Raw genomic sequence first — 25344 nt, 5'->3', positions numbered from 1 at the left:
TAATGAAAAATATAAAACCAGATTTAAGAACATGTAAAGCCACTGACACTATTGGCTGTGAAGCACAATGATTTGTAGGTTAATTGTCCATAGTCCAACTGTGCTCAGGAACACACCATGTCATTGCAGAACTTAAATTAAAATGAATCTCTTTTTCTTGTGTAGGGCCACAGGGAAATGCCTTTGACTTTTTCTGCAAAAGGTCCTAACTATGTGTTCAAAATGGGAGTTTTTGTTGGGAAAACAGAAGCAACATAACTGTTCCTGCCTTGCTTAAGATCAAATGTATCTCTTCATAAAGAGATAAGACTAATTTAAGTCATTAATAGCATATTTTATTTAAAATGTACAGTTGCATGCATCTTTTAATTCTTTAACAGGTGTGAAGAGTCCCCAGTCTGTGCAGACTACTCGTCCACCTTTTAACAGAGCCTTGTCTTTAGACAGCCCTATGGGCTCAGGTGCTTCAGTGAGGAATGTGAATGCATTCTCCATGTTACAAAAGCAAAACTTGATGGGTGGAAGTCCAAGAATGATTGAAAACCAAGACAATTTTGGAGCAAATCTGGGTTTGTTGGTTGTATACAAACAGCTCTCATTGTAAAGGAAATAGCTTTAATGCAAAAAAAGTTGCAAGACTAAAATACAAAATTCAGTTAGAAGAAACCTTAACATTAAAGAATTTTAATTTTACCATCATTAATACTTCTAAATTATTATCTTAGCTAAAATTATAAGAACAGTTTACTACCTGTATTATTACCAGTACTGTACTGTAAGTAGTTAAATTATTTTTTACTGTTTTGACTTTTTAGTTTAACATGTGCTTTTGATATATAGAAGCAAGTTCAGTGGCAGCCAGTCATTATGAACTTTATATATTTTTAGACTCATAGTTTTTGTATGATTTATAATTTGGCATGGTGAGCGCTAGATGCTTTTGTAGGACTTTGTCAATTGCTCTGACATTAGCAGGTGCACTTTTATGAAATAGCAAAATAATTTGAAAACCAAAATACATCATGTACTCCAGATAATAAATATTGGTGTTTTCTCTCTTCATTATAGCAAGTGCTCCCCACAAAAATGTGGCAATGAATCAGCATCAGCCAGGAGACTGGGGTTTGCCAAACTCCAAAGTGAACAGATTGGAATCTGCAAGTTCTGCTTCAATGTTGAGAGCGGGACCTGAATTTAGTACAACCCTTCAGAGGCCCGGAGAAGGTGGCTCTGTGTCTGGGCTGCCTGTTCGTTCTAACAGCATACCTGGTACTAGGCCAATGCTGCAACAGCAAATGATTCACATGAGTAAGTTCTTAACTTCTTATTGTCGTACGTAGCACTATTTCCCTGGTTTCTTGGTAAGCATTCATCATAAGAATCTTTGCACTGTTGGTAAAATGCTAGATTTTCATTGAAAGGGTTTTTGAGGTAGACACTGTTATTGTTCCCTGGCTGTGACATTTTATGATTTTTTGGTGATGTTCTTGTTTTCTTCTGGTGCTGTGTGTCTCATACACAAATAATTTGTTCTAGGTCCCGGTATTATGCAGGTGGGGGGATAATTTCTATGTGTTTCTTTAGTGCAGTACTTCTCTGCTAAATTCCAGGAATTAAATGGCATCAGTAATTCCATATATGAAGATACTAGCCTTGCCTTGTGGTTAATTTAATTTATCCTATTTGATACGGATGCTTTTTTTCTGTTAACTTCTTGGTAATCAATGTCTTTTAAAGTTTTGCTCTCAAGTATTTCAAAATTCTTTTCACATGGAGTAGCCAAATTTCATATAAAGCCGCATTCCAAATACCATTTTTCTTTGAAGTATCCTTATGTGCATGAGAGAAAATAAGCTGTATCTCTAAAATATGAACAGTCTTAAAGCCTGTGGGTTTTTTCTGTTCTATATGTCTAACAAAGGTTTAGTCTAGAGCTGAAATTCTCCAGTCTACTATGCCAATACTTGTATGCCCCAAACCAGCTTGAATAGACAGCATTCCTTTCTTATAATGTAAAGCTACCAGGGCTGTCACCAGTTCCCTGAGAGAGACTTACTATTTCAATGCAACAAATGGATATAAGATTAAATACAGAAGAAATTTGTGTAGTCCTGACTAAGTCAGAATTTTCCAGCTTAGCTTCCTAGAAATCATTGATGCTAGGTGATTCATAAAGATGCCGGGAAATAATGGGATGACCTAAACTCTCCTATGTAGTGCGGTATGTCCCTGGATAGGTAGAGGGAAAAAAATACTCCCAAAGAGAAAAATGTTATGTACTTTGTGTTTCTTTCGATTTCCACTCTGTATTGAAATTTAAAATGTCAGATTTTGATGTCACTATGACAGTGTGTATGCTGGTACCCAGATGTCATTGTCCAAAATTTTTGTTCGGGTTTTTTTCATGTAAGGTGCTGTGTCTTTCATGCTTCTATTTAGAGACTAAACGATTTGAAATAGCAATTCTGCTCTAACAGGGTAGCATGTCTAGATCACTGTCTGCTGTATTTAAATCTGTGGTCTGTTATAAATGTGAAATTATCTTGACTGCAAGTTCACGTGTAAAACATTATAATGGAAAGTTCACTGTAAAACATTATAACGGAAAGCTCATGAAGCTGTTTGACAATTTGTGTGATCATCCTAATGTGAACACTAGGAGAGTAAGATGAGACCATCAGTTTTTAAAAAATACACAAATGTTTTACCTTGCAGGGCCAAATGAGATAGACATTGACATGGGAGGTAATCCCTATGGACAGCCTGGACCTTCTAACCAGCCTGGACTGTGGCCTGATAATATGATGCCCATGGAGCAAGCGTCACGGGGTTCCCAAAACAGGTAGAATTGGGGAATGTTTTAAGGTAATTCTAAATACAACTATTCACTGTCTGTCAGAATAATTTAAGACCTGAAAATAAAATTGTGTAGCACACACAGTGGCAATAACAGATTGGAGGCAGAATTCCATTTCTAGAATGTTTCAGAAATGTTTCCATTTCTGCTGGTGATCTAACACTGGATATTTTTTAACCTACCTCCACAAAAATAATTGTTAACACAATCTATCAATCCTTGAATTGGGAGGCACAGAAAAAAGAAATGGAGACTCTGAAATCTTGTCTTTGTGGCACATGGCAAAACCAGGAGAAAACAGAATTTATGTGTGTTTAAGGATGCGCGGAAAGTGACTGAACATTTTAGGACATAAATTTTGGACCTGAGTTGTTAAGTCTTACTTCAGTCATCTGGGTGACTCTAATACTTAATCATACCCAGGTCAATATATTATATAAAAGCTGTGGTTTTCCTTGTAATGGTTGTAATGAATTTCTTCACTGAAAGAGTAGTTAGGCATTGGAATGGGTTGCCTGGGGAGGTGGTGGAGACACCATTCCTCATGTGTTTAAGAAACAACTGGATGTTGCACTTAGTGCTCTAAGTATGGTTGACAAGGTGGTATTCTCTCAAAGGTTGGTCTCCATGATCTTGGAGGTCTTTTGGTCTTTTCCAACCATATCGATTTTATGATTTTAGTGGTTTTTTGGGTTTTTTTTTCCTTTAAATTTATAGACAATTAGTTAGAAGCTCTTTGGATGATCTCTTATGTTCGGCACCAAATATGGAAGGCCAGAATGATGAAAGGGCACTTCTAGATCAGCTGCACACACTATTGAGTAATACAGATGTCACAAGTCTGGAAGAAATTGACAGAGCATTAGGAATTCCTGATCTTGTAAACCAAGTAAGTAAACAGATATTTTGGCCATTTATTTTCCATAGACCAATATTATTTTATTACTTGAAAAGGAAGTCAAGAGGGCCTCCTCATTTACTTGGTCTCATCACATCCTCATCTTCGTATTTATACATTTCCCTTTGGAAACCTTTACACTGACCAGTGATTTTCAATGGAGGAGCTCAGTATGGATTAAATTTCTTGTGTATGACAAGAAATAAAAAGTGGCATATTCTTACAGAAGTTTATTGTATAATGCCTTGGTGTATATATAGGTGGAGTTTGGGATGTAATTCATTGTAATTCTATAAGCTGAGAATTCTGTTGAGTTTCCTTCATAGCCTGCTGTCAGCTGACCTTAGGTTGTGAATTATTTGACTGTCAGTGATGTGGATGCTTCCCTCTCCTTCAGTTCCAGGTTGAATTTGCATGGCTAGCAAATAGGAAAAAGAAATTCTGTGAGTACTGTGGAAGTTGCTAAGACCCACATGACACTGTCATTTGTACAAATAGCATCAAAAAATGCAAAAGGGCTTGAATGGTGACACTGGTCTGCCTGTCTATGCAGTGTGCAGCAAAATGGATTTTAAAAAGAATTATTATTATAAATCACTTTTGCTATTTCATTAGTTTGGAGACAGACCTAAAAGTAGCTGTCCATGCTATGTTCTACCCAAGAAATTGCTGGCTGGTGTATTATGCTGTGTTGGCTTTATTGCTACTTTAGGAATTCTGTATATACTGCTAGTGAGAGCACTTCTATATCTGTTGAAGGGACAAGCTTTGGAACCCAAACAAGACTCATTTCAAGGTCAGGAATCTTCAGTTATGATTGATCAGAAGCCTTTGTTGTATGGTCAACCCTATCAAGGGCAAGGGGCAGCAATGCCAGGATGTTTTAGTAACATCCAGGGACAACAGCCATCTGTTAATTCAGTGATGAATCAGATGAGCCAACCAAGCAATTTTCCTCTGCAAAGTATGCATCCCCGAGCAAACGTGATGAGACCTCGGACCAACACACCAAAGCAGCTACGCATGCAGCTCCAGCAGAGGCTCCAGGGACAGCAGGTAATTTTTTGCTTCTACATTTACACTTCCTTAATGTTTCAGAATGGAATCACTTGCACGTGGAATTGTGTTGCTTTACATATATAACAATGGATATTACAACAGAGGATTGAGAGGGTGGATCTTCTATTTTGACAGTGTGTTTCATTAAATTGCCTGATGGCTGTGGGAGTAGAAGAAGATTTATTAGGACAAGTGTTTCTCCTTTGTCAACCTCCCTAGCTACAGATTGGATTTGGTTCCTGCAGCACACAAAACGATTGCTAGCTAAAACAGTGCTTTTGTACAATGTAACTCTGCATGATCTCTGTATCCATGTTTAGTATTTTTTCTGAACTTCACAGATAGCATTAAATCGGAGCTGTATTTCTACTGTAAATCAGGTGTTACTTCTTCCTCACTGTGTTTTCTAACTAATCATTTGGGCTTATCGATATAGGAGTTTGCTTTCCATTTAGTGATTTGATGTAATTTTAGGTATTTTCCTTGGATGAAAGGTGAGAGAATAGATACAGCCACATAGATCTTAACACTAGATTGAAAACACTGCTTAAAAAATTGGTGCATGATTTCAGCATTGAATTCCCCAAGTTAAAATGCAGGCTTGATATTAAATACAGTGTACAAATAAAACTAGGAAAACTGAACTACTGCTGTGTGACATGGTGTGTGAACAGAATACATGCAGGTAACACCAAGGCAACAACAACATACAGCTGAAGTACAAAGAGTAGGTTTATTCCATCATCCTGATTCCAAAAAACAGACACATATACCACTAAGCTCATTTTAGAAGGGGCAAAAAGCACCCAGGCCTGTATTCCATATCAAAAGGGCCTGGAGCATGTACAGTCCTTCACGAGATTGTACTTTCACATCTCCAAATGCTCTTATCTCCCTTCCCCCACCTTTACAAAGAGGCCCAAGTCTATGGGAAAGGATTTTAAAAGTCTTTTAACAACATGCTGCTATCTTTTGTGAGAAAATTTCATTTCCTCTCTGTAGAGAGACAACAAGCTAGAGCAAACATAAATATGTGAATTTTCTCAGCCGGAGTATTTTCTAACATCTCCCTGGTGTCTGGTTGGTCCTTGAGAGAAAAATATTTCTAAAAACAAGTTCTTTTTCTCTGTCCTTGCCAATCTTCCATTTTTTAGCCCTTTCCTCTCCACACATGGAATGGCAATGTTAGGAAATACTGTGTTCTGTCTTGGTTTTCTGTGACACTTAGTGTTTAAAACAAATAGATAATCTGCTCTTTATTCCTAAAGAGAGGTAATTTAAGGAAAATAAAAAACCAAAGCCAGTTAATGCTGCACTGTTTGAAGGGTTTTTCTTTTTGTGTGTTTGAGCTGTTTAAACAAATAATTTGTTTAAAGACAAGGCAAAAATTAGCCATTGCACTTTATGGATTCAAGAGATCTGTAAAGAAAGGGGTTTTGCAGGAGTTGCCATTACTTTGTTCAGATACTGTTATTTTCAGGCTAATAGTGCTAAAATGTCTTTTTCCAAGTTTATGAATCAGACCCGTCAAACTATTGAAATAAAAATGGAAAATCCAGTCAGTGGTACTAACTCAGTGATGAGACCAGTTATGCAGACACAGGTGGGATCCCAGGTAAGTACTTGCTACTGTAGCAATCTGTTTAGAATTTCAACCTTCTTTCATAGCTTTACAGCATTCCTCTTTGGTTTTGTTCCTCTGCATAATTTTTAAAAAAGGGGGTTTTTTACCTCCTTTATTCCTGAGATTGCTGGGGGATTTGTTCATTAGGTCATGCTGTCAATTCAATATACCAAGTTTTTCTGTGTAAAATATCATCATTTTTTTAGCACTAATGACAATTTAATGAAACTTTTGTCTTAATATTTTGATGATTTTTTTTTTTTTTTACTGTCTGTGGGTTTTCCTTGACTTGTCTGATCTTAGGAATGAGTTTGATTGACTCTGACATGATTTTATTTGTAAAAACATCTTCTAATATAATTTTTCTTCTCTTTGGGGGATAGCAGCAAGGTTTTCTTAATGCTCAAATGGTGGCTCAGCGTAACAGGGAACTAATAAGTCACCATTTTAGACAACAGAGGATGGCAATGATGATGCAGCAGCAACAGCAACCTCAGGCCTTCAGTCCACCACCAAATGTGACAGCCTCAGGAAGCATGGATAGTGCTTTGACAGGCCCTCCAATGGCTCAAGTTCCTTCACAGCAATTCCCCTATCCACCTAATTATGGTACTGGTACTAACATGTTTTGTTTTGCTTTTTGTTTTTTTCCCATTTTTCTGGTTTTCTTTTCCCTTCTTTTATTAATCCAAACTACCTAAATACCAATCATTCTGAAAAATGGACTATACTGCCACAAAAAAGGATGACTTTTCTCCTTCTAGTCAGTTCAGGAAGATGAAGTAGAAGTATTAAGTGATGATAACTGAAGTATATTGTATCTGTCTCCTTTGTTTTAATTTAAGGAATAAGCCAACAACCTGATCCTGCATTTAGTAGTGTATCAAGCCCTCCCAATCCAATGGTATCGTCAAGAATGGGACCCTCCCAGAATCCTATGCTGCAGCATCCTCAGTCAGCAACAATGTACCAGTCCTCAGAGATAAAGGGCTGGCCCTCAGGAAGCATCCCCAGAAACAGGTGAACTTCTGGTTTACAATCTCTTTCTCAAAAAGTTTTTCATTTCGCTGGAAGTAGAAACTATGTTAAATAGCATGCAGCAGGAAAAGCATTTAAAAGAGGAAAAAGTAACTTTCTAGTGTCTGTATTTTCCTTCATCCTGCTCTGCTTTAGGAAGTAAAATAATTATTTTATGCTTAGTTCCATTGATTCATATTGGACTTCTACAATCTTTGTAACCAGAAGCAACATTCAGTCTTTAAATATTAACTAAATATTTAAAGAAAAAATAACTTGGGAGGGTGTGGAGAAATACAAAATATCACATAGTGTTACAATGGATGATACAGTTGTAACAGTAGCCCCCAAAAAGATTACATTGGGCATACACATACAGCTGTGCATTTCTAAAAACTCAAATTCCTTTTGGGAGGTAAGTTTCCATGTTAAACAGGTACTAGGTAAAAATGGGTAAATGTGAAAACAGTTTTATCTTTCACGTGTTGACAGCTGGTGCAGGGAAAGCAATACATCAATGTGTAAACTTCTTGGAAGGTAATATTATTTGTCCTTTTGTACTTCAGTTCTTTTCCCCAGCAGCAGTTCAGCCATCAAGGTAGCCCAGCAGCATACAGTATGATGCACATGAATGGCAGCAGTGGCCATATTGGACAGATGAGTATTAATACCATGCCTATGTCAGGACTGCCTATGGGTCCAGACCAGGTAAGCTGTACATCAAGACTGATGAAAAGATTTGCTGACCCATTTTCCATTGAGTACAGTCTGCTTACATCCATTCTTCCCACACAATCCTGCTCTCAGTTATCCTGTTTGTATTTGCATCTTTGGGCCTATTAATTTTATATTCTAAGAGATACTTTCTTTTTGATGATATATTAACAAATTCACAATGACCCAAGCTGTACGCTGGGATTAGCTGTTGACTTTGAAGCATCATGGATAAGACCAATCCTTAAACTGCACAAAGAATGATGAAATACTGCTGAACCTGGAAAAACCCCAGAAAAAAAACCCATGGACTTTGTGAAATGCATCTGCAGAAGATCTTGAAAATTACATGTAATAGAGTCAGACTAAGAATCCTGCTAGTGCAGTATCCTTCTGACAGACACTGATAATGATACTTGCCCTTACAATACCTTAGAATAATTTGTTTATGCATAGCCAGAAATGATGGAAAATTTAGGCCTCTCATTTAAGGTGAAAATATGCTAATAACAAGCACTGGGAAATAAAGCTGAAATACAAATTACACTTTTGCTACAATCTTTCCACAAAATACCTAGGATGAGCAACATAATACTGACATAAGCTAAATCTATTCTAGTAAAAAGTACCTCATGAAATTTTGTCCAGCATACCTGAGAAAGTAGTCAGAATAATGCGGACTTCTGGGGCTAAGTAAGGTTTTGGAGGACTTTGATACAACAAATGCCTTTTATAAAGAGGAGAATACAAAGGTGAAATGTCAGATTTTCCAAATCTCCATGACATAAATATACCAAAATAGTATGTTTAGAAAATTCTAGGATAGCATTTATTTTCTAGAAATTTATTTTCAAAATGGAGCACTAAAAAGCTATTCTTCTGCTTCTAGGCATTGATTGCAGTAGTTCCGTCTTCCAAATGCAGTACACAAACCATTTATTTCAGCAAAGCTGTGTTCTCTGATGAAAGTATCTTTTCTTTAACAGAAATACTGCTGACATCTACAACCACATCTTCAAACAAGAATGGCTGAATGCACTAGTGTTAGAAAGGAAAGTGACACATTCTTCATGGCAAGTCATACTGGGCTTAACAGAAACCAGTGATAAATTTCCTCAGACAGACTACAACAAACCAAAACACCCCCTACCCAACAAAAATACTTTAGTAGAAGTAGCCTATGAATTACTGCATGATGTGGGGTACAAAAAAAGGTCATTTGTATTTTTGGCACGCTTCCTCTAGGAATGTGAATTTGGTAATGCCATTTTAACAGATTTGATGGGTAAATTCCTGGAATACCTTATCTGTTTACTGTAGCTATCCAAAGCCCTTTAGCCCAGGCAGGCTAAAGTGCCTGGAGAACTTACAGTGGTAAGAATTTCCTGCTTTCTCTAATAACAGTATCTGACAGAGAATGTAGTTCTTAGCCTTGACTCTTTTATATGAATCCTGCTTTTAGTCTCTTATCCCAAGAGTCGAGGATTTCCCAAGCAAAATAGAAGTGCAAAAGTAATTGGCACATGCTAGTCCAAAATCCTGTCTGTTGAAGCCAAGGGTTGAAAAGAGAGGATAAACAATTTAAATAATTTAAACACAATTGTGACTAATATTTACATATTGCTGTGCAGCTGAGTGCACTTTATAGAGGACTATATAATGGATTAATGCAATGTCTTTGATAAGGACATAATAGGAAGGTAGAGTTTACTCATATTCCTTCACAAACACAGTCTCTTAAGAATTATTTGAAAGGACTGCATAATGTAATGTTTTCTGTGTATGGAAATTAGAGCAATAATATTTTGTCTTTTTTTGAAAAAAGCTTCAGAAAACTCAAGGCAAGACACTGCAGCCAGCATCAGAATTTTTCAGTCTTTTTTGTGAATAAATTTTGTAAATATGCTCTTTAAAATAATGTATTATATATATGACTTTTGTAGGTCACTAACTCATTTTTGCAGAGTTTGTGAAGCTAAATGTTTAACAAAATTGATTTCTGGATACAGAGTGTAGTTGAGGTCCAAATTTTTTTTTTTTATTTTTTTATTACATTTAAGGACTTTGAAGATGGGTGACTTTGGCCCACATATTTCTCTTCTCTGGTCTTCAACACTTCATTTATTTTTACATGTTTAACATAGAGATTTTTATAAAAAAGAGATCAGTTGTTCAATACTTCTCCACCTGTGAGCACTTTTGTTACATTTCTTTTTACCGAAGGCAGTTTGACACGAAGGCTCTGCATTGTAAGATCTTACAACTTCTCAGGACAGACATGTCTGTCTGTTATAGGTTGCCTTTTCAGTTGATGAATCTGGATTGTGTCTTTTTAGTCAATTTTAATGAATTCTAAATGTTCTTTGAAAATGTGTGTCTGTTGCAAAATACTTGCTGTTATGTAACATCCAGAAATCTTTAAGGATATTAAGCCACATTTTAACCAAATGTCTACACCTCATTGGATTATTCTAATAGTAACGAATGTATTTTCTAAGCAGATTTTTGTCATAGCAGTATTTAAGTGTGGTTACATATTATTTGCTGATAGCATGGGGGTTTCTTCCCCCTCCATTTCGGGTGCTTGAAATGAAGATCCCTTTGCACTTCTTGCAGTTACAAGGAATTAAACCTCTAAACCTTCCTAAGGAATTACCCAGAAATGTTTAAGATGTGTAGTGCTTCTGTTCTGTTGTTCATTGTGCAATGGAAAACTGATTTCTCCCAAGTGAGTAAAAGAAACCATAAATCCCCTGATCTGTGTTCTTTTTTGCTTATTCTTTGTACTGTTAGCAAGATGGGGTTTTATTGTTCAGAATATTCAGTGATCTTCCATTTTAATAGAAGTAAGTTTCAACAGAAATATTCTCATAAATTCATCCTTAGTGCCTAGCCAGCTGTGTTTCAAAGGGAATGTAGATTCAGTCGATCTACTTCATGTAACCCTGTCTCTTCCTTTAGTACTGAGTATATAGATTATCACAGCACTTACTTGGAATTTTCAGTCCAATTACTGTGTGTTTATAATGCAAAACTTTTAAAAGCCTAATTAACTTCTATATTTTCATTTCTTGGATCATATCTATTTGTTGAGTAAGTGCTGCTTACTGAGGGTGAAAGGCAATCCCTTGCATTTTATATCAAATCAGAATAGAACAGTATTTATATTTTGTAGTTGTTCATTATACTGATGGAAACTACAAACACTGGTTGCTTTCATTAGGTGAGCTCTTAGACTATATACTATTATATACATCTTGCAGTACAATTTTTTTTTAAATTAGTACTTCTCTTTATACATCTATGTATAACTGGTACCTACCTGACTGACATTATAAAAGCTCATCCTTTTCTCATATCTTTAGCATGCTGGAGCTTTCCACGACCTACTTTTTTTTTTTTTTTTTTTTTTTTTTTTTTTTTTTTTTTTCCCTGAATTAAAAGATTTTTAGTTTAAATGCATTGACGGCTTGTGGCAGCACTAAATAATACATCTAGTTTGAAATCAGTTGACATTTAGTTACCACCATCAATTTTGCTTTGGTCCTATAGCAGTAGATTTTTGTGAATGTTTTTTTAAATAAAACCCACATAACATTATTCAGCAGTAAGAGATGAATTAGCAACCTCTGATCACTGCTGCATAAATGAGCATTGTTTTGCTATGTCTCTGTTACCTTCTTATCACATGTGTTTCTTAAAGTTGTGTGTAGTGCACTTTTTTCCTTGGCCTAAAATACTGCTTCTAAAGTGAGAAATTCAGACCACATTTCTGTCACAAGACAAAACTTACTTGAATGTTGCACCAGTTAGCACACCTTTTATTATAGAATTTATGTGCAGACCAGATGACGGAATGATACAAGAAGTGTGAAACCATGTAATTCTGAGAGCAATATTCTAAAAAATTCTCAGGAGAAGGCATACGGTATTGAGAATTGCATCTAAGCATAGTTTACATTACGTGTATTGCTTGAAATATCTGTATCTTTATTTTGCAAAACAGAGAAATCATGGGGACTGATTTATAAAAGGGATAGTTGTAAGGTGTTACTGCCCTTCTGGTTTTTGTGCTTGGATGTTAATAATAATGTAAATAAAGGTTTCTATTTAAAATCAGAACTTGGTGACACTCTATGAGCTAATACTTTAAGGGTGATTATCCAGTACAGGCCAGAGAAAATTCCCTGCTATCACTGATGAAAACTGTGTTTAAAGAATGATTTAGATTTTATCGTAGTTGGCTGTAAAAGTTGAGGGAGTGACACTGAGACCTTTCACTTATGAGACACACATTTAGCACGGACACCAACTAGAATTTATGTCTTTTTCAACTGAAAGAGCAAGCGCTAGAAGAGCTGAAAGGAGAAGAGGTGGTATCTTTCCCCAAGCTTGGCAACAACGTACCTTTCATTAAATACCAGCTGCTTCTTGTGTCACATACATGTCTCACAGCTCACTATTTTCTATAAAGGGACAAGATAACTTTTCAACCTTCTGACTGACAAGTAAGTTATAGGTGCACTGGCCCTGCAGTATTTTAACAGTCACAACCTCACCAGCCAGACTATGAGCTAAACACACAAGGGTGTGCAAAGTTTTAAAAAATCTAACCCCATATTCTTTCTGTGTGCACACGGGGAATGGCAGATAGCTAAAACTTTTCTCTGGAAAGCAGCAAAAATGTGGGGGTTTTGGGGAACTTAAGGGTTTTTTTCTACTTACTTGTATGGATCCAGGATCTCATAATCTAGTAGATTTTTCTGATAATCCACGAAATTTTAAACAAGTCTAATGAAAATACATGGCTAGATTATGATAGACATTCAGATTTTACTTGCATAATTAAAGAAAGCTTTGGCTAGTGGCTGTGACTTGCCACATGTCATACAAATACTCAAACCCAATCTTAGCATATATAAAGATTCCACTACTGCTTTTTGAGTGGGGCTTTTTTCCTCATTCATAAATTCAAGTACATTTTTTGAATATGGGGTTTTGGTACCAGGGATCTACATGCCTGGATATAATTCCACTTGATTTTCCGAACTGCAAAACCAGGAAGGGTTTCAAAATAATTTCCATGCTGTATTTTTACACTGCATTTCTACAAGGGCAAGTTAAGTTTGCATTTTGAAAAAAATACCTCTTTGTTAGGAGCGAAGGCCACAATTGGTCGAGTCTGTCCCATGAGCGCCCTCAGGCATTTGCCCTTAAACACAGGTAGCAAAGTAACATGAAACAAATGGTAAATACATATCTCACCACTAGTGCCTGTACTACAACGTATGTAATGATGTTCTTACGAAACTACTCAAGTAATTCAGTACACTGTGCTTTCTTAATAAAATTACAGGGTTTTTCCCCCTCTGACAACCTTAGAACAGTAACTGTCATTTTCCTTTTCTGCAGACTAAAGTATAACTAGATTATTAACTACAAGTACTGAACTCTCAGAGCTGCCTTTTTTAAAAATAAATGTAAAAGTTACACTGCTAAGCAAACACTACTTTCTCAAAGGAACTGTTCTGGTTTTGAATGTACAGCATAATATTACCACATAAAAAACCTTCATACAAATCTGATTTTGTTAAAATTTAAGATGTACATTTACTGAAATTTTTCAGTACCTTTAAAAATGAATAAATTCTGACTTAGCATTTTGAGAAATGGCGTGTGGGCGTTACACTCCTTTTTATTAACAAATTTCTTTACAACCTGAAGGAATTTATTTTCAAAGAGTACACTGATCAATATTTACACAATCCCTCCAAAAATCTGGCATCCTGTGAGTCAAAATTTTCTCTAATCTTCACAGATGTGACAATACAATGAACAAGAAGACATGGAACTAAAATGTATCCTCAGAGGAAACTGGTGTTGAGAACACTTGGTGCTGCTGACTTCAGTTCCTGAATATTTTCAAAGTTCTCTTGAACCATTACCTTTAGTCCAGTGATAAGCAAAAGCACCTTTGTCTTCTAAATCTTGCTTTAGGGTTGTACTTGGTATTGAAGTTTTTCTCACGACAACTAAAGATACAGGTGAATGGGAAATTGTTTTAAGGTCCTGTCAGCTGTCTGTGTAAACACTGCCACTGCAGGGGCAGTCCTCTTTGGGATGTGGCTAAGTTTCCTTCTCTGTTAATTCCTGAATCAGTTGATTCCTGAATTAGTTGTGTCTTCTTGAAGTGAAATGCCTTGTGAAGTAGGTGAGGTATAATACAAAGCAAAAAAGCAGGTACAACAGTGGATTTCAGAGATCTGTATTTCTGACAGCATTTCCCATAATTTCACTGCTTCTATTCATCTCACTCACCAGTGCAAACAGTCTATCTATTTCAGCCTCAAAGCTTAGCCAGTCCTTCAGGTGAATGTTATAATTCATTCAGTCGGTACATGGATTCAAGTCCTGCCTCATTTGTATTCTCATGGAGGTGCAGCAGCTGGGGGAGATTAACCTTCCCAGCCTTCCCACAGTTGTCCTCTTTAAAATAAAACAAATGCAGTTTAGTGTATAACATTCTAATAGAATAGTAAGAAAGTAGAATAGTAAGAAAGGTGTTTTTAATGGTTCTATGCAGTAAAAAACATTGGAAACACTGTGAACCACCAATAAAAGTATAGCAGGTATGACAGAAACAATTCAACAGTGTTTGAAACTTCAGCCTGTACAAAGCTTGTTAATTCAACCTTCATTTTGATTCTAAAGCCAGTCTCAGATCTCTTAAATTAGAAATAAAACCACAGCATTATATGAGCAACTCCCCTTGGGCAAGAAGACCAGACTGTGCCTAGGAAGGGACTTGCACCTGTGTTTTCCACTGCACAGTTCGAGAGCACTTAATGATTTTTAATGAATTGAAGTATCTGCCTTCTTTTTAAGGGGAGATTCAGAGACAGCAACACGCAACAGTAACTTTTTAATAAACTTAAATTTCTACCTCACCTTTGAGCTCTGGCAGTTTGAGAACTGCCAGATTGTCACCACATTTTAAAAGACAGCTCAGTAAGTAAAAAAGTAGTTTTAGACACAAATCTGTCTTGTAGTCTACTTTCTGTTTTAAATTCCTTTTTCTGCTCACAGCACAAAGGCTGTAGTTGGATAAAGAGCAAGAAAATATATGATGCTGCCTCACTACTTGTGAGAAATTACAGTCAATTTTGTTCTTTCTGGATTGTGTGCAAAACCACTAGGTAGGTACTACTAGTTTAAGTTTAAACAAAACCAATGTACTGGTCTTTAATTTTTATTGGCAATTGACCATAACTGGTTTCTTAACTGAGCATCTACCGTTTACTTGTTTGAAATTGCTTTGACTTTAATGCCCCAAGATTCCTAAAAAACATGTACCAGGAGGTTTTGTGCAGCAGTAGTTGTCAGTAATGATGGCAGTATTGTATTTCTTGCATAATTTAGAGGATTCTGTGAGACTAGATGATGATTTAAAAAAAGTGGTGCATACAAAAAGAGAAGGGAAAAGTTAAGTAAAAGCTAATGCTTTTGGTGAATTGCTCCCAACTCACAGTGACTTGGCAGATGATGGTCTCTTCACATCTGGCCATTTTCGGCGCTGAAATTGCCTATTTTTCAAGGAGCAAAAGGAGAAAAAAAGTTAACCATCACCAAGAAAACAACCAGTACCACAATGTGAAAGATGATGAAGAAGAATTCAGCCAGAATTTTGACTACTAAGAGCAGAACATAGTGTAACACTGAAACAAATAGCTCCAATGTTTCAAAGCAAGTGGGGTAGAAAGGTCTTTCAAACGCCCTTTCAAGCCAGGCATTTCCATGTGGTTCCCAATCCCACACTTGCTCTTTAAGTATGAAGGTAGTACTTCAGAATAATAATGTAACTTTTTTTAAAATGTACCTGTACTGCTCGTAGCTTCCATCTTTAAGTCCTAGGTGAAGAAAAATTAACAATGTTACTACCAATTGCCTGTATGAGAAAAAATAAAGACTCAGGAATTTAACAAATTTCTTGATGCCTTGAGTAACCTAGTATGCCCTCACATCTGATCCTGCACTGAGCAGAAGTTTGGTGCAGAACTCCGGAAGTCCCTTCCCACCTGAACTGACCTGTGTTCAGGTCTGTGAGTTTCATAGTGGCTGTTAGGGTATACTCTCCCTTTTCATAAGTATTGTTCCTTCTTTGTCTTCTGCATCTCAGCAATATTTATCACTATGCTAAGGGTAATTTTTCATCTTAAAAACATGACATAACACAAACTGAACATGTACAAAAATCTGAGAATGCAGCTATCACCCTCAGCAGGATATAACTAGTGTAAAAAAATCCTAAAATCCTTTTGACTGATTCAAGTTTTATAATGTTAAGGGTACTTTGGGGTTCTTTGGAGCGCAATAGAAGAGGCACTTACCAAGATCCATGTTCCTGGTTCTTGGATTGCATTGCTTATACCCTCTGCAACTTCTGAGTTCCATGAGCTGGACATGCAGTTGATTAAGAACATCTCTGTCAAGTGTATTCACTGCATTAATTAGCTGCAATAAACAGGAGGTTCTTATTAGTAACTATTGCTCTGTAATTTGGTAACTTTTGGAATACAGCTTGTTTATTTGTAAGAAGAGCTATGTTATACTAGTTTAAATGATAAAGGCATTAACTTCATCCTGCAGCAATACTGTGTGATTTCAATTTATTGTTGACAAGTAACAATGATGTATTTCTTGAGCTGTGAGCTCAAGGTCTATGATCAGATACCTGATATGGATCAGTATTGAGATCAAAATACTCCAAAAATCCAGTAGCAAATTCACAGAACAGGAAGTTGTGGGTCTCGTTGATTGTCCTCAAACACCAGTACGTGTTGTTGTTGGCACTGGTACAGGCACAGAAAGGGCCCACTGCAAATTGAAGAGTTATAAAGACAATAAGCTATATGCTTCTGTCTTTAGCACTGCTAATTACTTTTTGTTTATGGTATTACTTTATTCATAGAGAGTTACTCTCATTCTCGCTCCTGAGCTCTAAAGCAGAGAATGCCTTCCAGCATCAGCTTCTTGTTCTGTGCATACATAATCCACATGACATGACTAATTATGGTAACATCTTGTCTAGTTCCTTTTTTTGATTGTGAAACATTCCAGATGGTGAGATACCTTGCTGATCAGTGTACAGTATTCAGTATCTGTAGCTTATTTGCAGTTGGTTGTACCTCCTTGCCTTTCATGCAGGAATAATTACAACACTGAAAACAGATTATTTACTATAGAGAAGACTGTATGGCTTTGGTTACAGAGCTAATAAAACCAGTAACAACTACCAACCCAACATCCCAGCCCGGTCTAGTCAAAATTTGCCAATCTGTTACTTAGTTTACAGTATTCTTACGTGTCCACAGGGGAGCAGTTTGCCAGTGCTGGTTGTCGTGGGTGAAGCAGGTCAGACCAGGCATGCTGCACGTGTCATTATTTTTAATTCTCTTAAGCAATTTTCGCAGTTTCTTCTTCCGTCTCTGCTCTCGCAGCAGCCACAGCCTGTCTTTCTCCTGTAGGGTTTTCCTGCACACATGAAATATTAGGGTCATGCAAACTCTGTTAGACTTGAACACAGCTAAAACACTCCAAAGTAGCTAATAAAATAAGCCACTCAGAGGGAAAGAATCCACATTTTTAATTAAATGGTGTTTCATAAAAATGGAGATGACTCTGCAATTCCATAGCACGGTGGAAAAAAAGCAGCCAAAGGGGCTTGTAGGCCTGAGGTTTGCAATGTGTTTTTTTCAAAAGCAGAGACTTTATCTTAGAATTTACAAGCATTTTGATATGGGCTTAGTTCCTTGCCCAGGTGTCTCTGTTTATGCTTTTTAATACAGGATAAATTGAATACTACTACTGTCGCCTACTGTGTAACTGGTGTGTACCAGTTAATGTAATATTAACATTACATTTTGCACATCCTCTCTCAAAGGAACAGGCCTTCACTTACTTGAAAGGATGAAGACTGGATCCTTTGTGTCTCAGTTTGCTCTTGTGTTTTGAATGGTAGCTGGAAAATATAAACAGCATTGCTGGTGAACAACAGCAAGACAGCTGCCCCTTTTCTGATCACATTATAAGACTGGATTTGAAGATTTAATCCAGTGTCACTTCTCCAATTTATTAGTGTATGTGATGAATAAAGGCAACCTTGCTCAACTGGATCAGGCACTTCCCAGCCTCACTGAGTCTCTGTTTCCTCAGGTCCTTTGTCCACAGTGACACTTGGTGTGCTAACACTGCGATGCAATGTATATCCATGTCAAGCTACAATTTACTATTATTTTATTTTTAACTGGTTGTTTCCCTGCATGAGGCAGATAGAATAGATTTGTAATTAAATTACATTTCTGCAATGGAGTATTTTCTAACTTTTTCTAATAATGACGAGTTTATACTATTCTCCTGTCATTTTCCTTCTGAATTCAAAAATTTCAATACTAGCTTGTACTTTGTAGGGCTGGGAGGGGGTGTGGGGGTGTCCTCCATTATTACTAGCTCGAAGTTCCAGGAAAACTTGAACTAGATAGATTGAACTGTCCCAGCAAGAGCAGTGTCTAATATATTCAGAGATATGCTGAGTTTAAGCAGACATACAGATTCTCACTAAATTACTACTGCTTTGCCTCTCCAGAAACTCTTGCAGTATTTTGCAGAAATTTCCTTTCTGTGGAATTACCAAAGTTAAAAGAAAAGCCTCAGTCACTGGCAATATTTTCTTATTTATAAAGTTACTACATACACAAATCAGCAAACACAAATTTAGTTTAATAAATGTTTTCTAAACAGTAGATCTGAATTCAATTAGTTGCCAGATTAAAATCTCCTTCAAAACAAATATTTTAAATTCTTAAAACTTTTGGGAGCTTTCATAAGTTTAATCAGTATAACAAGTTAACAAAGTAAGATTATTTAAGAACTATCTTCTTCAGGAAATTCTTTCATCTCGCACAGATGCTGGGCATCAACTAATTCTAAATGTTAAAGCAATTGCAATGCAAACACTTGACTATATGTAACTCAGATGATTAATTTTTTATTTCAGTGGGATTAGTAATCTCAATAATGCTATGCACAAATATAAGTGTACCCTATATCAGTGTGAAAATAAACCTTTTTTTACATTTTCTATAAAACATTCACCAAAAACAACTTCATCTTTACAGCACATATTAAATAAATTCAGTTTATGTAAACTCAGTTAATCAGTTTTGAAAGCAGTGGATATAAACTTTCTGTCTGTTTACCATCTAGAATGATACATCTCAAGCAGTTTTTGACATGGGCCCCTGTAAACCAAGAAATTTATGATCTCCATATTTTAGTGGATGTGCTGCTGAAACTATGTTGCAGGATCCCCGCAGGCCACATCCACACTCCACAACAATTATAAACATCGTTTCTGTAGAGTATGTTGCATCTCCGAGGTTTTAAACATTACCTTAGAAAAGGCATTCTGTGCCACCAGTAAGATAAATAAGTTTTATCCACATTCTCTCACCGGTGCTTTAGCCGCAGCTTAAGCATGGCTGCCTTGGAGTTTTGACTCCATTCAGACACAGTTTGCTTTTTTTTGGTGATACTCATATATTCTGCCACTGTGGCTGCAGTACTCACAGTGATAACTGGCTCTCAGCAGCCTCAGAGCCAGCTCTGTCATCACCATGAGCAGGGGAAGGTGCTCCTGGGTCTCTTTCTGAACAGTTTCTCAGGGCAAATTCTGTTTGGGTTACCTTTTGATTTTGGAAGATTTTCTGTTGTGCTTATTTGAAGAGCTCGACTGTCCAGTTAAACTCCTGCCTGCAGACAGTGGGCCTTGTACTTCCCCTGAATGTGTATACAGGAGTACAGTCAGCAAGCAACCTCTGAACAAACCAGATCCTGATCTCTCCTGTGAGGACATAAATCAGTTACAGTTGCACACTACAAATAATTATTTGTCAGTATACAAAAAAATACCTTAGCTTGTTACAATCACACGCTTCAGGTCGCTTCTTCTTTAGATGACCTCTCACCTCCCTCAGGTTTTTTATTTTATTTTGCAAAGTTTCAATCTAAAAAAAAAAAAGGGGGGGGGGCACAAAGACAGCATAAAAAAAAAAAAAAAACAGCATGATTTAGTGCTATTCTAACCTTCTCAAACTCATTCTACTGTCACCACGACCTTCCTCTACATTACCTTCTGCGGCTCTCACCACTAACAAGCATTTTCAAATTATCTAGCTTTCCAGAAGGAAACTATAGTAGGAGGAAGCTGGTTCCATTTGCCTGCTCCGATTCCTGACTCTGAAAGTGGAATGCAGTGCTGCGGGGGGGATAGACAGACACTCCTACATCCACTGTGATTTCGCCTCTAGTGCTCTACAGCACATTTGCAAGGGGAGAAGGGCTGCTCGAAGGAAAACAAAGTCATTATCTTTCAGTGTGTTCTGACACTGGGAAGGGGATGGGGCAGGAGTGATCTGAAATCCCCTCTTCAGAGGTTTTGAAAAAGCAAAGCAGCAAGGTTCTGTCACTTTGCATAGCAGGCTTTAGCAGTGTCTGGACACATGGGATAGCAATCAGCAGTTAATTGTGCCACCCATGAGGTTTATTTTTAACTGCCTTTTTTTCACTAAATGAAACTCCCGCTTTTGCTCAGTCTGGCTTACATACAGCATGGCCCATTTCCACTCAGATATTGTAGGCCTCTACACAGAAGAAAAATTAAAGTAATCTAATATGAACAACAGTCTCTGCAGAACTACCATTAGCCATCAGTGACCATAGGTATAGTAGAAGCTCATGACTGTCGAAGCAGAGACAGGACAGAGTGTTCAAGGAAAATGGACAAAGAACCCAGCCCTGTGATCCTAAATCAGGAACACAACTGGACAGAAATGTGTTCTCATTTCCTTTGACACTCCATATTGGCTATATTTTCTGAAAAAAACCAATTAAAGGACCATGGCAATATTAAAATTGCCCTTTTTAATCTTAGCAGACTAGTAAGTTTTCAAATATCTGCCCTGTGTGTCAATGTTTACAATAAAAGGGGACCAGGAAGTTCTTACATAGAACTTCACTGTGAATTCAATGTAATTTGGTAAGAGATTACAGGACGTCCATCCCTTATGCTTCTCTTTGGCATTTGTTCCATCCTTACCTGGTCCTTAGATCCTCTTTCATACACAATAGACCTTCTTTCATACACAATATGCATGAAAGGTTTGAGCTAATATTATTGAATATTAGTGGCAAAAATGTCTAATAGTTTTACTGGAAAATTTCATAGAGCAAATTACCTCCAGGTTCTCCATATACACCATCCTATGAAAAAATTCAATTCCAACATGCAAGGTCAAGAAAAGCAGTAGCAAGTGAAAGAAATTAATTCTAGAAGCACCAAAACTAATGAAGCTCGCTTTTCCTTGGGCCTTTATATTTGATACTGAAGAACTGTGTTTTGAGAGGTTCTTCACTGGGGAACAGGACTACTAGGATGTTAAAAAGATACAGATTAATTTTTTTCCCAGGGTGGGGTTAGCTTTAAGTCTTGTCTCATAAGGCATATGACATTTCTCAGCTGTGCTTTCAGTTGCAGTTCTCTCCTCCACTCAGCATCTTGTCTTCACAAACTTGTAATAATTTAATTACTTCTGAAATGTCTATTCTGAAATCAGCCAGCAAATTCAGAAGGTTTCACAGAGAGACAAAGACACCCAGAGGCAGACACAGATAGTCAGCATGATCTATCAGTCCACAACGCTAAAAACACACACTGAAAACATCACTGACCTCATGGTCAATATGAAGTTTATGGTCCTTCCAAGCTTGCAGTGACCTGTACAGATCTGTGTCACACTGAACAGTATCATTCTCCAGGATATAGCACCTTGGCATGGAAAAGTAAGCAGTGTTTATTACAGTGAATACACACAAACACACACAGACCAATGTAAACAGCTGCTCTTAATAACACAGCTCCAGGACAAATGAGACCATGGATTGAAAATGACATGCAGAATTCAAAAAACAGTGTTCATTCAAGAAAATACAATTGTGCTCTGAACCAGGAAGGAAGTCTGGGTTTGAGTTGCCATGGAAATTTTTAAATAGAAAAATTCAATGAGAGTATTTCTATCAAGCAGAATCTGTTGACTCTTTCATTTCACTGTGTAAATCGTGCTACACAGAATTCTTGCTTATTCATTAGACTTTCTGCCTAAACAATCATTACTAAGTAGCAAGCATTGAAAGCATAACTCAGAAGCAATTTCCTGATGCATAATTGAGTGATGCAAGGGTAGGAGCAAGGATAAAATACTTCCTTATAAGATGTATTACTACACCATAAAGAAAGTAGAAGAAACAAAAAAATAAACCAGAAGCAAGGAAGTTTTATAATTTTCTACAAAAGTGATAAAATCTTTCAAGGAAATCTCCTTCACTTTGAAAGCAAAACACCCTCTGACAATATAAAATTTTTATGTTTCACTAACTTCTAGTGAAATCCAGTTTTAAAAATTATTTGATAAAGAAGAAAGCAAAAATCGCCACTTGACAGATTTAACTGGAAAGTTTATTAGGGGTTGAATACCATACAGCTATTTCTGAATGCTTGTTTAAATTAAAGCTGAATATTTGCAGTGCTTCTTTACTTTCTTTAAATCACCTCATGTATGTTGTCCCATTGCCTTCTTTTCTACTAGGGAAGGCTCATGAATAATGTACAGTCTTCCTGACAGTTCCTTGTACAAATCTGGGATTCACCCACTAAGGCAGCAAAAGTAAATTCAATTTTTCTCCAGAAGAAAAAAAAAAAACCAACAGTGATTTTAGGGTCCTGAACATTCATGAGAGCCAGGGTAAGAGAGCACAATTCTCTGATGCCTACATTTCCTATTGGTGAGTTTCTAATTCACTTCTGTGAACAGAAGTCAAATGGAAAACACAGATATCAACAGCAGCTACCGGCTCCTGCATGCTTACATGAGCAAGTCATTAAACAATATAAAGCATGTAATCAATAATGATTGGTGGATTTTCTGATAACTCGCAAATGGAAATGGTGACTAAATGAATTAAAGTACAGCTGAAGAGACATAATCAGTCCTTAGATTCACCACCAAGGAAATTATTTTTAGCTGTTAGAGTGGTCATACAATTGCCTTCCCTCTCTCTCAGTATGTTCCATTTCCCAATGCTCCTGGTTCATCCAACTTCATTCATAATACAGATTTCCCTTTCCTAGCACTGATTACAGAAAACTCTGTACAAAGCAACCACTGACACAAAACCAGTTCATGCTCCAGTCAGGGCCTTTGGTCTCCAGCCAGGCCAGGTTACCCCACTGCACGCTGATTTCCAGGAGTAAGGCCTCTCCTGGTTTCATGTAGGTTTAACACCCCTGTTGCCAACAGTTTTGCTTGTTCTCACTGGAAACATATGCAGTGATGAGTGGCTACTGTCTCTACCCAATGCGGAAGACAAAAGCATTGCTGCAGCTCTTCAGGAGCTTCATGCCCCTCTGCACTGACAAAAATAAAACAAAACTGAAGACTCTTGTACACATGGGAGTAAGAATTTTAGTGATGCTAGGTGGGGTATCCAAAAGGGACACAACATGCTTAGCACACTTCAATCCACACATTTATGAAAAAAGCAGTCACTTAAGGAGCAAAAGCTTTTAAAGACCTACCATGTGCACTTACCTGTGAGTCACTTTGATCAGATTAGGGGCTGTGTACTCTGAAATGCTACCAGTGCCACTATATTCCCCCATGTCTCTATCTTCCTCCTCGTGGAAAACAGCTCTCTGCACCTTGTGCCGCTTGGTGATGTTCCTTGGTAAGATGGGCTGGTATCCATCCTCTAAAGCCAGGTGATAGGCAGCTCCATCCAGCTCAACAGATACAGACCGGATAGAGCGATTCCGGGCATAGCTTGGTTTGAATTCTGCATGGAAAAAGTGGAAGACCAGCAGAAACAGCATGTTACAATTTGCTCTTCTTTGTGGCTCTTGGAAGGAAAAACCCCAGCCCACACTATGCTGTTTGGAATTAACTGGGTGACAGTGTTTGTTGCAGTTGTCCTCTGAGCTGCTGCTTCCTTAACTTTGGCATGGATGGAAGTATGGGTGGGTGGACGGATACCTCAGAGCATGAGAGGGCAGGTACAAGGCAAAAGAATGGCAAAGGGGGAAAAGTTCTATTCCAGCATCAGTGAGAACAAATAGCTCGTTCAAGTGGATGCTTGCTCTTCCTCCACAATCACCGGATGGCAGTCAGACCTTAAGCACTAAGCGTGACAGTCATGACAGCCAGGCCATCAGTCACCCTCAGGGACCAGTTCTCTGTGCTTTTCTGCTTCCACCATACAATTCCTCCCTGCTAGGGTTCCTGCAACACATTCTTGAAGTTGTCCTAGTATTCCCAGTGCTCAGCCTGAGCCTTTTCCCAGTTCTATTCTTCAAGGCTAGGGCTAGATACTTGATTTTTTTTTTTTTTTTTTTTTTTTTTTTGGGAAGGGATTAGTACTTGAATCTTTATTTTTATCCAAATGCAATTCTTTTCTTTGCAATTCTTTCCCGGATGTGCAATCCAGACAGCCAGCTTCTCCATGAAGCACCACCCTCCAGTGCTATGTACTCCCGCAAACTTTGCTTCTGCATTTGCAGCTCAAAAGCAAAATGAAACATTTGTTATGAATTGCCACTGTGCAATATGAGATTCTAATTGATCTTTTCCCTAATACTATTTTCCAAAGTTCTCTGTTCCAACTCAAATCCCCAGAACTCCTCTTCTGTTTGGTCTGGAATGGCAAAAAGAGAACATAGTTATGAAATCTAAATCTCTATTTATACTTCCCTCCTGTATGATGGGGTCCATCTCTGACTATATTTCCTGCTCACCACCATTGACTGCTGAGAGTCACTTATTAGGCACAATCATCTCATTCTTTGAGGGAAAAAAGTACAACTTTGGTACCACACACTCTCTTGTGCTCCCTGCCCTGGGGAAGCCCGAGGCTTTACTCTGTATATGAGGCTTGGAGTTACCACAGACATGACTAGAAACAACTGAATCCCTTGGATCCTTTGGTCACTTCTCATTTAAAGAGACTGAAACACACAGCACACCTCATGAGATGGGACTTCCCTCTGCAATCTAATAAAGGCAAAATTCA

The 25344-nt window shown here is 37.4% G+C and overlaps 2 protein-coding genes across 19 annotated transcripts in view; one reads left to right on the top strand and one right to left on the bottom strand.

The window, feature by feature from the left end:
* NCOA3 (nuclear receptor coactivator 3) overlaps positions 1 to 12291 on the top strand; it is a 51489-nt gene extending 39198 nt beyond the window's left edge. For 8 of the 13 annotated variants that reach the window (XM_030288572.4, XM_030288573.4, XM_030288574.4 and 5 more), the window contains 9 exons: positions 381 to 569; positions 1069 to 1308; positions 2716 to 2842; positions 3575 to 3746; positions 4515 to 4811; positions 6325 to 6429; positions 6822 to 7047; positions 7284 to 7458; positions 8022 to 12291. In XM_030288572.4, the coding sequence (XP_030144432.4) occupies positions 381 to 569; positions 1069 to 1308; positions 2716 to 2842; positions 3575 to 3746; positions 4515 to 4811; positions 6325 to 6429; positions 6822 to 7047; positions 7284 to 7458; positions 8022 to 8298 (1808 nt within the window). In that variant the 3' untranslated portion in view covers positions 8299 to 12291. Of the gene's footprint in view, positions 1 to 380; positions 570 to 1068; positions 1309 to 2715; positions 2843 to 3574; positions 3747 to 4514; positions 5149 to 6324; positions 6430 to 6821; positions 7048 to 7283; positions 7459 to 8021 lie in introns of those variants that run through there. The other 5 variants (XM_030288580.4, XM_030288581.4, XM_072917060.1 and 2 more) reach the window with 4 other exon arrangements.
* SULF2 (sulfatase 2) overlaps positions 11968 to 25344 on the bottom strand; it is an 89343-nt gene continuing 75966 nt past the window's right edge. For 5 of the 6 annotated variants that reach the window (XM_030288584.4, XM_072917063.1, XM_030288583.4 and 2 more), the window contains 10 exons: positions 23871 to 24114; positions 21955 to 22051; positions 20137 to 20231; positions 18128 to 18187; positions 17531 to 17700; positions 16901 to 17043; positions 16557 to 16680; positions 16046 to 16076; positions 15696 to 15752; positions 11968 to 14655 (listed from right to left, as the gene is read on the bottom strand). In XM_030288584.4, coding sequence (XP_030144444.1) covers positions 14625 to 14655; positions 15696 to 15752; positions 16046 to 16076; positions 16557 to 16680; positions 16901 to 17043; positions 17531 to 17700; positions 18128 to 18187; positions 20137 to 20231; positions 21955 to 22051; positions 23871 to 24114 — 1052 coding nt within the window. In that variant the 3' untranslated portion in view covers positions 11968 to 14624. Of the gene's footprint in view, positions 14656 to 15695; positions 15753 to 16045; positions 16077 to 16556; positions 16681 to 16900; positions 17044 to 17530; positions 17701 to 18127; positions 18188 to 20136; positions 20232 to 21954; positions 22052 to 23870; positions 24115 to 25344 lie in introns of those variants that run through there. The other variant, XM_041720222.2, reaches the window with a different exon arrangement.

Source organism: Taeniopygia guttata, chromosome 20 (assembly GCF_048771995.1).
Source record: "Taeniopygia guttata chromosome 20, bTaeGut7.mat, whole genome shotgun sequence".
In the NCBI taxonomy this organism is placed as follows: Eukaryota; Metazoa; Chordata; class Aves; order Passeriformes; family Estrildidae; genus Taeniopygia; species Taeniopygia guttata.
The sequence above is the reverse complement of the archived record's forward strand: the minus strand, read 5'-3'. Positions and strand labels throughout refer to the sequence as shown.